This window comes from Thalia democratica, chromosome 8 (genome assembly GCF_965202585.1).
Source record: "Thalia democratica chromosome 8, ktThaDemo2.hap1.1, whole genome shotgun sequence".
NCBI lineage: Eukaryota > Metazoa > Chordata > Thaliacea > Salpida > Salpidae > Thalia > Thalia democratica.
This window is the reverse complement of record NC_139172.1, coordinates 13,011,764-13,028,131: the sequence shown is the minus strand read 5'-3', so window position 1 is coordinate 13,028,131 and position 16,368 is coordinate 13,011,764. Positions and strand designations below refer to the sequence as shown.

Genomic DNA, 16,368 nt, shown 5'->3' with positions numbered 1-16,368 from the left:
AAATAAAAATTATCTGAGTTTAACTCTGTGTTTTTTATAATTTTGAAATATTGTTTTGAATAAAAAATTATATTAAATTAGTTGAAATAGAAATTTTAGAATAATAATTAGTTTCTCAACCCCTGTTTCAATGTAGTTTTAAAGGCAAGTTTTTATTTTGATGAGTTGAAGCAAACTGTTTACTTTAATTTTTAGAGTTCTTTAGATCATCTGTTACTCTACTAAAGAAATCATTTTAGAATTTTTTCTTCTAAAAGAGAATACCTTCGTTTTATTTTATTTTTGAACAGTTTTCAAAGTTTTTCTTAAACCTAAATAATGTTTAAATCTGATAATATTTTAAGTTAAGACTAAATTACATAAGTATATACATTTAAATATTAGGATTATTAAGATTAGTGCAAATACAATGGAAACAAAGGACGAAGATGTATTTGAGTAAGTTATTTTAGAATAATAAACAAAAAAATATTATAATAAACTTTAAGTTGATTTGAAATATATGTTAAGCTACAATTGCTAGTGAGTTACTCAACTAACAAATAACAAATACCTTTAAGAAAAAGTTATTTTAACTTGTATTGGCAATAAACTGATCTGCACGTCTATTAGCTACAATACATGTGATATCATGTTATTTTGGTGTCCTTATTAGGACTTAAGAGCCAAACAAAGGCACTCTGAATAGTTGTATCAGTCAAACCAAACTTTCCTAATTACACTGAAGATTTGTTTTGTGAGCTTCAGTAAGGAGAAAGTTATCACAACTCAAGACCTTCTTTGACATTGTCATTTATAGGTGAAATTATAGTCAATGTTTGTATTTTATTTTTTTGCCATTATTTTAGTATTAATGTTTTTTAATATCTTAAGCAAAGCCGAGATGTTTTTCCACTACCTGAATTAGCAATTAAGTGAACCTCAAAACGTTCTGACTATTATCTCACATTAAAATTAGTGATGTACCGGACCCACAATTTTGGGTTTGGCCGGACCCGGATCCGGACTTTTTTTTCAAATTAGAATCCGGCCGGAACCGGATCCGGACTTTTTTTTTAAATTAGAATCCCGCCGGACCCGGATATGGACTTTTTTTCAAATTAGAATTTGGTCGGATCCGGATATCAGACAAAAATGGCAATATCCGGCCGGACCCGGATAGTGAGTCCGGTACATCACTAATTAAAATTAACAACGTCATAGAAGACATTAAGTTGTGATGATTTAGCTGTACAATTTTCTTCACAAACTAAAGTTTTATTGTAAAAGTACTTTACCAAGTTTGGTTTGACTGATAAAGCAACATCTTGGTATGTTTGCCTGATGAGTCCTAATGAGGAAAAAACTAGGTTGCAGAACTTCACATAAATTGTTTTTGATGGTCATACTTGTGTATTTAATAACTAGAGGGAAATAATTAAAAATCTTTGTAATGTATATTGTTAAAAAGAATTACCAAAAAACAATAAACTTGATAATTTAGGCAAAAGCCTGCAATTCCTGGAAAGTGAAAAATTCTGAAAAAAAACTTGATTTTGTATCAAAGTTAGTAGAAAACCTGGAATTACCTGGAATTTTAAATAATTTTGCATGTAAATTAATGAAATATACAGTTTTTTTTGTACCATTTAGATTTTATTTTATTACTAACACATATAAAAGTAGAATTACAGTATTTTAAAAATATTTATATACTGTTTTAAAACAGTTTTTTGCTTTAAATGTACTTATATACTTAAAATTGTCAAAAAACCTTGTATTTAAAAAAACCTGGAAGAAGTTCAGTAAAATCTAAAGTTTTTTTTCGAAAGACCTTTGGCAGCCACCCTGTGTTGAAGTACTTACTATTTTTTTGTTTATTTTAATTTTTTTGTAAGGTATTTAGTTTTACAGTTTAATTTTATGATGTATCACCTGTTTTTATAAAGTTTTTTGTTTAAAATTGATATAATTAGTCTAGATATTATATCAAAAATTACATTACCTGTAGTGTATGTAAAAATGGTTTTGTTAACCAAAAAAAAATAAAACTGTAAATTAAAGTAATATGAAATTTACTGTATAGCTTAATTTAAAATTGCTACACACTCATAGTACTCAGGGAAACTAAGATTATTTTGAAATTCTTAAAAATCTCAGGGACATTCAGGACAACTCAGGATATTTTGATTAATTTTAAAAACTCTGGAAGACTAAAGGCAGTGTTGATTTTCATTAAAAATCTCAGGATATTTATAAGATCTAGAAAAATAACAGATTTTTTTTCTAGATCTATGAGATTAATTGATCCAGTTAAAATGTTTAATTGTTTTATATACCCAATTTAGTTCAAGTTGATTTTGAATTGCTATTTTTTTTAGCCTTGTAGCTAGTTCTTCACTATTCTTTAAAATAACAAGTTTTTTGTTTTTAATCCGAAATCAATATTAAACAGAAACAGTTTAGAGATAAAAAAGTACTTTGCATTAATTTTTTTAATATACTTAATGAGTTTAGTAACTTATATAATTTAGTAAAGTTTTATTGTTTTATACATTGTTAGTTCATATACTAAGTTGTTTTTTATAACTTATAAATTATTTATTTCAATTTTAAAAACTTAAAATTGAGTAAAGAATAGTATTGTCTAATCTCAAAAAAAAGTATCTCTGATAAGTATAGTGAACATCTAATACAGAAGCATACACATACAACCTTCCTTTTAGTTTTTTTAAATTTTATTTTGAGCAATAAATTGCTTACTACAAAAAAAAAACTACACTCAAAATGTTTGGTCCAGGGACCTGGTGTACAAAAAAACTTTGCGGTTATCAACTCATTCCTGATGGATAAAGTTTAATGTTATGTCCAGATCAATAAACTGTGTCTGTTATTAAGAATAAAAATGAATCTGAAGTATTATATTAGCCAGTGCCAAATTTTATTGAACTTAAGTATTTTAAAAAGAACCAGGGTTAAACAGGGCAGTTTAAAGTCACTCAAGGCAGTTTTTTAATTTAAATTTGGCAACCTTGTTACTTTTAATCTTTAATTTAATTATATAGTAACAAGATTACTTTTTTAGTGCTTCTTATAGTTACTTAAAGTATATTTGTATAGTTTAATGAGTTCTTAGAACTAAATAAACTTTAGCTGATTTAAATTTTGAATTGTTAGTAGTTAAATAAAAAATCCAATTTACAACAGTTTTAAATTCAATTAAAGTTGTTATATGTTTAATCAATACACTACAGTTTAAAGTAGATGAAATTAGTATTTTTTCTAACAAAATTAAATACTTATCTTAATTATAAACATATATTTAATCTAAAATATAAACAGGTAAAATTTACAAGTAATTAGGTTTTATTTATTTATTTAACAGATTTGTTGAAATATAATGCTTTGAAGTACTTTCTAAAACTAGGCAAACACTAAAAGCTAATTTAATACAGATGCGTTTATGCTGTTATACTAATAAACACTATAAAACAGGCCACGTCCAGAAAATGATATGATGAGGAGAAGATTTAGTAACTTTCCTAATCCATTGCAAAAGAAAAAGCTAGAAACTTACAAAAAGTTTATAACACCCACAAACTACGATCCTATTACTTATGTTCAACAACACAGAAAAATGAGGTTTTTTGTTTTCTACTTCAAAATAAAACAGTTATTATAAATTTTGATACTTGATAAAAGTATTTCAGTTAAACATATTATTCAAGTAAAAACTAATTGTATATAAATAAAACATTTTAATTGACACATTGTATTACTGCTATAACTTTTTTTAATGCTCTTGTAACATTTTTTCATTAGTAAAAAAAAGAAAAAGAAGGGCAACTAATGATAGTAATATAACCTATATAATTCAAGGAAAAATAAATTGAATTTAATTTATCAAAATGACAAAATAATTGGATGAATTTTGTTTCCACTAATTAAATTTTGCTATTAATTTTAATTAATAACTTTATTTATATTACCCTTAACTTTTTTAGTGAATGTAATTTTAAATTAAATTTATACTTAACTAACTTAACACTACTATAATAAGTATTACAATAAATAAAAACAAACTGTGTAAATTACATAAGATTAACTATTGAAAAAAAAATCTAGCTGAATAAACTTTTCTGCTAACATTAACTGGTGTTATATGTATCAATGTTGGAAGGTTTTTTGTCGTAAATAGTACCATTTGCAACTAAAAAGTAAAATAGTTGTAGTCATTGTTAATTCGAAGCTTTTTGTCTTACTTCCATAAAACTTTATCAAGAATGAAAGATGAAATTTAAAGAAGAACTCTTTAAAATCAAAAAATTACTTTAAAAAAATCAATATTCTAAACAGTTGGTAGAAACTAAAATCAATAAGTTTTTAGAAGATTATAAAGTTGACAACATTACATTTAACCTGATTAGGATCAAACAACCAAAAGCAAAACCAAATAAAATCAAGAAAATTAAAACTAATTTTATTTCACAACAATTTATGTAGGTAATCCCTCATTGAAGTTCTAAAAACGTATAAAATCTGTTTTTCAGTAAAAGCATAGAAATCAAACCCGCATACACCAGCAGGAAAATATCCAACTATTTCAACAATAAAAGCAAATTCTTGAAAGCTTTCGATGCGAATGTCATTTACAAATACACTTGCTCTGAAGATCAGAATATCTCCTACGTTGGAGATACATCCAAACAACTTTTCCTACAAATCGAAAGCCACAAAGGATTTGACAAAAACAACGCAATATTTAAGCATATTTACAACTGCAAATCCTGCCAAACATAAATGTTTATGACAATTTTAAAAGTTTTAAAGCAATATAAAATAAGTAACCTGTATAGTTTAGAATCAATGGTCATTGAGAAAGAAAACCCTGTATTAAATACGCAAATAACTTTGAATTAGAAAACGAATAGTTTTAGGTATATATTGATTTAAATGTTTTAAGTGTTGTTTTTATAACTTTGTTTTAAATTTTGTTTCGTTAGCATATACAATACAATATCTGAAGTTATTAGCATTTTAAATCTATAATATTTATTGTTTGAGTCATAATATTAAAAGTTACAAACTTATTGCAAAACTAATTACTAACTCATCTTTCATTCTTGATAAATAAAGACGAAAAGCTTCGAATTAACAATGAATGAAACTATTTTACTTTTTAGTTGCAAATAAAATTATTTATTAACTGGTTTTAATATTTATACAAACAATCTTTGAAATAATTTATCAAAGTTGTTTTCATCTTGCATTGAAATTAAAAAAACCTCTGATTTAAAAAAACTACACACTCATAATTGTCAATAATTTGATGTTGATATAAATAAAAAGTTTGTTTTTAATACTAGACTTTTTGAATCTTTATTATAACTGTCTTCTTATCAGTTTTTTATACTTAATTTAATTTGATTCTACTTCTTTTTTAACACTTTGTACAATTATTTTTTTAATTATCATATTTAATAATATAAATTTGTATTAAATCTGATTATTAGTAATTAAAAAAAAAACAATATTTCAACTTCTCTTCAAAATGTCTGTGGACAGTAAACTAATTTCTGTATACACTACTGTGAACAGTTTTTTGAACATAAAATGTGAACGCTTGTAAGTATGGTTCTGTAAAATATGTAAATATGGCTTGTAAAAGTCTGGTTTGTAGAAATATGGTTATTAAGATTATGTTCAATGCTTTTAAATTCAACCGAAGTTTTAGATATACTAGCTTAAGCCACAAACTGACTGAACGACTTTAGTTGCCAATTAACTTTTTTTATACAGGACTTAATAGCACAGTCTTCAACAGTTGTCTTCCATGCACACTAGTGTGCGTAAAAAGTTTAGAGTGCACAAAGCTCATATAAGGGCCCCAAAAATTCATTTACAAACTTACACTAGACTTTTTTGAGTCTCAGATGAACAGTAAAAAAGAGTATCAGGCATATTTTTAAAAAGCTCCAAGCTCAGAGTGCACAGATTTAAAAAAATTTAGTTAAGTGTGCAAAGACTTCAATTACTGTTGAGGCCTTGTCTAGCGAGTAGTTATCAAATTATTAAAAAATAACTTAAAAAAAAACACAAATAACTTTTTTATGTTGTTTAAGATTTTATAGAAGTTATTTTTCAGTTAGCACACTGCTGAATGAGCGTAATAGTACTAATTAATAAAATATAACATAGTGAATTATTATTAAAATTTACAGTAAGTCAACCTCAAATCTAGCTGAAGAGTTAAAAAATCAACAAGATCAGCAAGAGAGAAATTCTAGATATGAAGAATTGCAAAAAGTAAAGCAACAACTTAAAGAAGAAGAAGAAACTTGGACAACTGTATGTTATCTCTAATTAGAATATTAAAAAGTATATTTTAACCTAAAGTCAAGTTTACTATCAGGAAAAGGATTATGCAGAAATAGTTTAGTTTTATCTATTAGAATTCAAAGTTTTTCTTCTGATTTGAGCATAGTTTGAAACAAAAAAGTTATAAATCTAACATATGTGAATTATGTAAATAAAGAAATATTTAATTTTATCTTTATTTTATATAATAGTTGGATCAGTTCTTAATTTACTGTCACTATAAAGGATAATCATGCGATTTGTTTTTAAATTGATATTTTTTATCCTTTATGTGCGTGCTACTAGTACTTAAAAAATTTTATTACTTAAAAACAAAATTCTAGTACAATGCAAATTACACTCAATATAGTTTTTTTGTAGTACTCTAGCTTAAAGCCCAAATTGTACATATAGATACCTTAACTTATCTTTTTTGTCTTTTTAATTTTTTTTTGTATAGTAGAAGATAACATGTTTGATTTAAATATATTAAGACACTAATTAAAATACTATTATTTTACGCTTATGATACAATAACTTATTGTTGTTGATTTCTAAAAATCTTGTTTTTATCAAACTACTGGTCAACTCAATTTTCAAAACTAAAACCATCCTGCTTAAACTCATATTTAGTATAAAAATTGTTTTCTTTTTGCTGTAGAATTTTAACGACATATAGGAAATAATATTTTTTCTTATAAAAAATTAATTAAGTGTCTATAAGAAAGCTCAAAGCATAAACTACAGCGTCAGTTGAAATAAATTAACTTTTAAGATATAGTCATTTTTGTGAAAAGTTTTTAAACAAACTATACATATATGCCATATTTATGTAAAAGTAAAGACCACATTTATTTGTTGTGAGTTTTTGTGGAAATTAAAAATTCACTAAAAGCATATATACTAATTTAAGTTTTAAGCTAAAATTTGTTTAATTAGAAATTAAATAGTCAAAAAGAAATGACAAACTGAAGTTTATAGATTACTAGAAAATACTTTGATATTAAAACAAAAAAAGATTAAATAAAACTTATTTTGTTAAATTATTAGATATATTAGGTTATAAATATTAGTTTGTAAAATAAATTTTTGAAAGAATAAGTTCATTATTTCTCCTCCAGTAGTTGAGATCTCTACATTTGTTTTCTTAAAACCAAACTATATGTTAAAAATTATTTGGATTTAATATATCTTTAGGTATTATTCGAAAACTAGCAACAATTAAGTAGGAAAACCAAAAATTTGAGATTTTTTGCATTTTTTCGTTTGTACATTTCATAAGGAAGTGGGAGGTCCAACACTTTTTTTTACAAAAACTAACTTTGGATTTCATATAAAAGCTTTAAGTACAAACTATGAGCTAGTTTTTATAGAATTCAAAAATGTAATTTAACTTTTGAGATATTTTATTTTTTGTAAAAAGTTTCTGATACAAACGTATAGACCACAAATTTTTTGGTGTCAATTTTCACGGAAATTTTTAAAATATCTTAAAATCTATCTCCTCCTTCTTTTTTAAAGAAATTCTTCTTTAAATATCCAGGAAATATTCCTTATATTATATAAAAAAAACATTACTTATGAATTTTGATAATTAAAAAAAAAATTGAAGACAAAAACAAAACAAAAAATTTTTAGTAAAGTATTTTTACTTTAAGTATTTTAAAGTCCACAGTAACTTTATTTTTTTGTTGTATAAATATTAGACCGTGAAAGTTTGAAGAAGATTGCTTGAAAAATGTAGGAGGAAATATATTTTAAATGAAATAGTCTTTTTTCAATGTTTTATTTTTCCCTTCCCATAGGGAACCTATTATGCGGTTCGGCTTTGACCTCTCATATCTCAAAATATAATTCGAATTTTTTAAAACGGTAAAAAGCGACTTGAAGCTTAGTAAAAACTATATAAAATGAGATCAACTTGTATAAAACATGGCTAAACCCCTATGACCTATATTTAAAATAAAGCACTAAAAAGTATATTATGTATTTTGTAAAGACAAGTAATAAAATATGAATAATTTTTTTAAGAATCTAGCTGATTGGAAAAATAGACGAAAGTCAGTGACATCTGGTCTCCGTGAAAGAAAAAGTATGAGGGAAGAAGTTGAAAAAAAAGTCAGCAACACAAAATTAAGGAGAATGAAAACCTATAATGAAATGCTAGAAGAAAAGTAAATTTAATAATAATATTAACATATACAACAACTACTTAATTCTGTTCACTATATTTTAAAGCAATTATAGTTTTATTGGAATAAGTATTTTTTATGTTACTTTTACTAATAATTAATTAAAAAACTTATACTTGAAAGTAAAATGCTATAGTCTTTTTCTGTACTCTTATAATTACAAACAACAATTACGAGCTAAGTTTCAAATACTGTTTTACATTTAACATGATATATGAATGAGAAATGTAAGCTGTTTTATAGTATTTATTAGCTTGAAGTTTTGTTTCCTTAAAAAAATAGATTTACAGTATGCACTTATTTACAGTTTACAATTAATAAGTGAGTTAAAGTTACTTAAAAACTAGATGTTTTGAATATTTTCTTACAAATATCAACTTTGCGACCTAATATTTCTTTCTTTCTTTTTTTCTAGTTTAAACTTTTCTGATAACATGTTTGTTATATATTTTTCACTCGTCAATAAAATTTAATTGACTACTGACATATTTTTATTTTTCCTTACTATTTCTTTGCCTTCTTTATTTAATGAACTTCTTCTTCTTTTTTTTCAGTACAGTTTACTTTCTTTTATTTTTTTTATTCACAGTTATATTGTCAAAATACTATTTAAACTTTTAGTAAATAATTATCTAATATTTATAAAAGCTACTTTAATTATCTATAATTTTTAACCTATTGTTATTACTGTTATTCTTAATACAAACTGTAGAAAAAAGCAAAAAATTCTTTTTTGTTGAAGAACTTAATCTTATATAAAGCAAACTATAATGTTTCTTAAAAACTCAATATTGACTCGAAGACAGTTATCAAGAATTGTACAAGGTTTGTACGAAGTCTTTTAATGTATTTAGTATCCATAAGGGTTTTTGTATATAAAGATTTTAATAAAAATATTCCTTGAATATAATTTAATTTCGTTTTATTCTTTAGTATGAAACTTAAAACTACTCAATTCTTTATTAAATAAAAAGTAGCTTACTTTAAGTTTTATTTAAACTGATGAATATAGAATATTTTTATATAGTCAATTAAGGGCAACCAACATGTATGACTGATATAGTATATAACTATTATATATTCTTACAAAGTGAATATAAAAATACATTAGCGTATTTTCATTAAATTTTTCTAAACTAATAGTTAGTTACACTTGTTACAACATTCAAATTTTAATGAATTTTAAATAAAATGACTTATTTTCTTTTTTGTGATGTATTTATTAGCTCTGATTTGTTTTACAGATATAAGTGAAGTCAGTGCTTTATTGTTTTTTGTTAGACATATTTTGTTAAAATAACAACATTATTTCACATGTATGAGTCGCAATATTCGCAAATTTCTTTTCTTTGAGACATACAAGTAGCATAAGTAATACAACTAGTAATGGTATTTTTGTAATTTATTTGCTATATGATTACAATTTTTTGGGATTTTCAAAAAAAGTAATAACAAATATTTCAAAAATATAACAACCTCATAAAGTTCTAGTATTCTAATCGTGTTTTATTAAATTGTATATACTTTAAGCTAGAAAAGGTTAGATAAGTTGTATTTCTTTAAAAGTAATTTGATGACTTTTACAAAAACACATAAGTCTTGTTGAATTTATATATATAAATTTTTGAGTATAAAAATCAAATAACTACTAAAAATTTAATTTTAATTTCCAAATAATGATAGTTTGACGGTTTTCTAGTTGAATTTTATAGAATAAAAGTTTAATTTTTTTAAAGTATACTACTAGTTAAGCAATTAAATAAGAATTAGTTGTGTGGAGCCTTTGAAGTACTTAATTACCATTATTTTGTTTAAGTTAAAAAAAAGTCTTAAAAAGATAATAATCTATTTAAAACCATTCTAAGTATAACAGGGTTCTGTTTATAAACTTTAAAAAAGTTCTAATTTTTAATTTCAACCAATGCCAAGGGTAATTTTAAATCTTTGTGTAAAATTTTATTTTGTAAATATAGAAAACATTTCAGCTTTTTACAACTACAGCTGTCTACGTATTTGAAGCTTTTTATAACTAGTAAAACCTAACTGAAATTTGGTTTTTGAAAAATTGTTTTTAAAGAAAAAAACAAATAATCTGATTACAATTTGTGTGAAAATAATGGCGTTGAAGCGAGCACTTATGTTTTTAAAAACAAGTTAATTGTCGGTATACAGTCTTAAAGTTTACTTTCATTTTTTTAGTTTCTTTAAAACTTGATGTTCATTCAAATATTCTAATTAAAGTTAATTATTTTGTATATTAAACTGCTGTCAAACGTTTTCTTATAAACTTTTCTATATCTATTGATCCTCAGCAAAAAATCGAAAATTATTTAAACAATTTGATGGTATTATAGTGTTTTAAAGAAAGTTAAACTATTGTTCCCGTTACTTTCTAACAAGTTTATAGTTACATTAGTTACTGCTAATAGTAGTATTTTTTGTCTACTGTTTTTAGCTGCAAAACAAAAAAGTTTAATGTAGATGTAGAGTGTATTTCTAAAATCTAACTTGATAATTATATAGCTAAACTTTTTTCTTTAATCTTAACTTGGTAAAAACTACCAAAAGAAAAGTTTTAAGTTTATTTATACAGTTCCTTTTGAAATTTTAGACTTAACAAAAAAGAATAATTTTTATATAGTTAATAACCGTGCGTAATATGTTTTATTTAAATTGTAGTAAAATAAGGCAATAATGATTAAAAAGTACTCTCGATTTATAAAGGATTTTATATATGTTATTAGTTCTTTTTTTTTTAGCTTTTTTAATGAAAATGTTTAAGAGTATGCATTAATAACACATTCTTAAGAAATTAAAAGTTTAAAAACTTTTAAATAACTTATAAACTATAACAAGCTGTTAAATATCAAATGTACCTAAATGCAAAAAATGAAAATTCTTTATAAAGAAGCGAAATCAAAGTATTTTTTAGTAGTGTGGAATGTTTTTTCACTAAACTAAAATAGCTGTACATATTTTGGAATTTTTGTTGTTTATTTTTCGATAAGTAAGTTTGTATACTCTTTTGTATGACGTAATCTAAGCACATATTTGCTTTTTTTCGTTCTCAAAAGTTTTTTCATTTATACTTTATTAAATTTATTTTTAAAGTTATAACAAAAAAGCAACCTTATTGTTCTAAAATCTTGTATAAATTATTTATCTACTTATAGTTTCTTGCTTACATTTAGAAACATTGTAATGCAAAGCAAACATTCATCAGATACTATTTGCTTAAACTTTTTGAATCAAATATTTGAATAATTTATTATTTTAGTAAAAAAAATTAAAAAATCGATAGTTTACTGATTTTTATAAATATATTGTTACACCTAATTTGTTACAGAAACAAACTGTATATGTTTTTATAAATAAATATATATATATAAACTATAAATTTTCATCAAATTGGTAACCAGCTGAATTTTAATAGTATTCATACAATATTTTAAGTATTTAATAATGATATTTAAAAGCATATTAGTATTCTAAGCTTATACGTATAATTTATATAAGGTTAAAACGAAGTTGTAAGTAAAATACAATAACAATGGAATCTATAAAAAATACAATATTTGAAAAGTATGCCGAGCCTAAATAGATAATAAATAACTTGAACTTACTTAGAAAAAATGATTGTTTTTATCATTGTTACCCTGTTGAATTTTTAAATATTTTAAAACTTAATATTTAGAATAAGTTAATTTTTTAATATATGTTTATTTATTTCAAATATAAAGAAACAATGGCTGATAAGCACAAGTATATTTATTTAAAAATATTTTTTTCAGATCTATTGACTTATTCTAAAGTAATGATGTTTTTAGAGAACAGTTATCTAACAAAAAATTGTTTAGTTACAGAAATCAAAATCAAATTGGAACCGTTTAATAGTTGTTTGTATACTTAGTCAAGAAAGATTTGCTTTCGAAGATTAATTAAAATTAAAGATAATTACAAACTTTATACCGAATATCGTGTATTTAATAAGTATTTCTTTTTTCTTTTTGAGATAAGTAATAACTAGATTACTCGAAAAGTAGTTTGTTTTATTACAAAACTGTATTCAAATTGAAAAGTTTGTTTAAATTCAATACATTTGGATAAATTTTTTTATCTATTTCTTTTGTGTAAGTATTTTTTTTATTTCCATACTTACATAAGATTAAATATTTATAATGCCTGACTTAACTTGACTGTATTTCAACATAAATAAACTTTATTTACTTCTCTACTATACAAGAGATAAAGTAAGAATAACAAAGCTTAACAGCTAAAACCAATTTAGATTGTAAAATATTATGTTATTCGGTTTTATAATCATAGTTAAAAATTTCTTCGAAGTTAAATGTGTTAAAAACAAATGAGTTGAAAATCTATATGATAAAAGCGTTGAATTAGCCTGTTTAAAGGTTGGAGTTCACTGAGTTTCTGAAATAACAAAATAATTTTTTAAATATGTATATATAAATTTTTTCAACAATTTAAAACTTAAAATTATAATTTTAAACTTATAATTCAGTAGAACTTAATTGAGTTCGGTAAACCGTTTACCGAAATGCTTTCAAAAATTAAAAGTATCTCTTATTACCAGAAAAAATGTTATGTAGCATTAATTTAAAATTGTTTTTACTTGTTTAAACTAACTAACTTGTTTAAAAGTATTTTAATGAATTGCTTTTTATAAAAAGCATTTAATTTTAAAACAAAGCATTAAAAAAGACTAACAGTATTATTCTAGAGTAGCCTACCCCTGCCTTATAAACTTTTTTTATCTAGCAGTACTTGGTTTATCGATTATGTTTTACAACGCGTAGATTTCAAAAAATTAACGATATCGATTTTTGAAAGTGCTCTTTGTAATTATGAAAATTATTTTAGGAGACAACGAAATTTCTTATTTGATGACAACTTTATTTCCTTTGATAGTCTTAAGTTTGAAAAACAAAAACAACGAAAAAGCCCATCTGTATTCAGCAGTAATTCAAACAAAGAAACTAACTTATCTGATAATGTTCCTGAAGCACCTCCTAGAACTTCATCAAAAAGCAAAGTTAGATCCCCTAGAAATATAGGTAATATTTAAAGTGCTTTTTTATAATAGTTCTATCTTTTTATCAAAAAGAGATTTTTGTAAATGCAGATTGTACTTTTTAAGTTTAAAAATCTAGTTAAACAAAATTTATAACAAAAGGAAGCTTTAAAAGTATCAAATGTTTTGTTGCAAGTTGAGAACAACTAAGTAAGCTAAAATGTATTAAAAAAAACGTTTTAAATGGAAGCTATCAATAATGTTATAGATGTAATAATTAGATAAACTACTTTTACAAAAAAACAAGAGTTTTAAGCTTAAATTAATTTAAGAAGTTACTTTTTCAATAATTAATTAATAACTAATGTTTAGTTTTAGATAAAGGTAGTTATTTAGAAGCTATTACCAGAACTTAAATTGCGAGTATACATTTTGATCAATGGTTAAATAATTTATTTTTCAAAGTTATATATGTTACTTATTATTATTTTACCTGCCTTGAAATATGCTAAAATGCAAAGTTTAGTTTTATGTATTAAGAGTTACAATTTGGTTCTATTCTGAAATTCTTAAAACTGCTAATGTTTTTGAATAAACATGAGCAGTTTTTTACACAAAGTTAGTAAGTGTTAGTAAGGTTTAGTTAATTGTTTTACTCTTGAATATTAGATGCATATAGTTGGAAAATCTTTTAGAAACAAACCAATTATTTTAACACTCAAGAAAACTTTTCACATTTTTGTATACTTTAAAAACTTAATTTTCTAAAAAAAGTAACTTTGAAAATCTATATTTTACTTAGGTTAAAAATTTTGTTAACATTTTTAGTAATGAAGTCCAAATTCGTTTTTATTTTATAGAATATTTTTTGTGTAGAGTTTTATCTCAGCTACCAGATACTTTTTATAACTTAAAAAAACTAAAAATAAATTTTGAGATATAGGGAATCAAAATTGGAGAGTTCAATAGCTTTTGAATGGAAGATACAAACCAAAAAGGCTAAGAAAGACATTTATATTAAATCTATATTCTTCTTAGTGTAATAAAATTTCCTTTTTGATATTTATAAGGTTCACTATTTTATTAATTACTTTAAGCTGTATGCGGGGATCTCTAAAGGTTTTTGGAATTGTCTTTTTTTTCAAAAAATAAAAGTTGGAAGTTTAGTAAAATAAAATAAAAGTATGGGGTTTTTAATACATGTCGAAAGTTTTTTAACTGTATTAAAGGAATATTATTTTAAATTTTAAACCTTTAACATAAAATTTACATTTACTTTAAATGAACTTTTTAAATTCCCATTAAACTGGTAGTGAAAAAAATACGGTCTATACGATTACATCAGAAACGTTTTACGAAACAAAATATATCTCAAAAGATAACTAAAGTTTTATGAATATGTAGAAAGTGAGCTATAATCTCTGTTTTAAATAGTTTTTTGTTTTAATCAATGCTACAATATGTTAATAAATTATATAATAATTTAATATATAATTATAATATAAATATATTGAAATTTTATTTATACTCTTTTAGTTTATTTTATATTAATTCAATATATGATATAGGCGAAAATAATCACAAGAAGTTATATTCCGGAGCAATAAGTCAGCCTCTTTTGCACAGTACGGAATCTTTAAAAAATCACAGAATAACACATTCAGAAGATAAAATTTCTCATTCATGTGCCAATTTTGATAATGCTGCGACGAACAAGGCATCAAAAAAACATCCTTTGCTTAAACAACAAAACATAGATGGTTATAAGAGTAAGATAACAGCAGAACCAGTTAATTATGAAAAATTAAACAGTGAGCCCAGAGTTAAGGCTAAAATCCTACAACAAAATTTCAATAACAATAGGTATTAGACAAAATCATTAGCTCTTAGCAAAATTGAAAACTATTTTGAGTAAATATACTTTAATTTTAATCTTCAAAGTTTTACAGTACATAGTATTTGATTATTTATAACAAGCAGAACTTTTTTATTTAATTTTTTTAAGTACATAGTATATTTGATTAAATTCTTGGCTTACTGTTTTAAATATCAAAACTTATTAAAAACATTTTGGATTTTATAAACAGTAAAGGTTCTTATATAGATCACAAACTTTGCCTAGGCAGACTGATGAAATTTTTAATGAAAATAAAAAGGAATTAAGGATGGATGATTCAACTTCAAAAAACACTGCAGAAAATATACAAAATATTCCAAACAAATCTTCAAATGATGACAGTACAATCATGTCAAACAGAAGTGTTCATAGTGTTGGTCCTGCGCAAAGAAAAGTGGTTATGAGGAAAAAGAATAATCAGTCTTACAATAACAAGTGTGTTGCTCAAAAAAATTACTAGATTGAAATTTGTATGATATTTTTTTGTAGTTAACTTGACAAAAAAAGTTAAAGTTCAACAATTGCAAAAATAAGATTAAAAGTATTACCAGAATACTAGAATGTTTAAGTTAAACTTTATTTATAAAGAATTGGAAATTTAAATGTTTTTACAGTTTTAAAAAAGCTACAAATTCCTTAGATCAATGGCTACTCGAGTTTGAAGTGCATTTAAACGTTTACTTTTTTTGTTGTGTTTTCAAGTTGTCTGTTTTTTTTTACTTTCATTTAGGTGTGGTAGTTTTAAAAATATTTTCATAAGAAAGTTATGTATTTTAAATAAATGCTGTATAAAAAAAATAATTTATAGTTATATATAAACTTCTATTAAAAAAACGAAAGAAACTTCATAAACAATTCCTAAAATTAATGTAAACAAAACAATAATTAACCACGAAAAAGTAATAACTTGT

The 16,368-nt window shown here is 23.6% G+C and overlaps 1 protein-coding gene across 4 annotated transcripts in view; it reads left to right on the top strand.

Annotated features, from left to right (window-relative positions):
* Window positions 1–372: 372 nt before the first annotated feature.
* Window positions 373–16,368, top strand: part of LOC145842146 (uncharacterized) — a 37,009-nt gene continuing 21,013 nt past the window's right edge. For all 4 annotated transcript variants that reach the window (XM_082949541.1, XM_082949540.1, XM_082949539.1 and 1 more), the window contains exons 1-7: window positions 373–438; window positions 3,475–3,621; window positions 6,201–6,327; window positions 8,368–8,510; window positions 13,410–13,603; window positions 15,129–15,423; window positions 15,665–15,892. In XM_082949541.1, coding sequence (XP_082805667.1) covers window positions 410–438; window positions 3,475–3,621; window positions 6,201–6,327; window positions 8,368–8,510; window positions 13,410–13,603; window positions 15,129–15,423; window positions 15,665–15,892 — 1,163 coding nt within the window. In that variant the 5' untranslated portion in view covers window positions 373–409. The remainder of the gene's footprint in view (window positions 439–3,474; window positions 3,622–6,200; window positions 6,328–8,367; window positions 8,511–13,409; window positions 13,604–15,128; window positions 15,424–15,664; window positions 15,893–16,368) is intronic.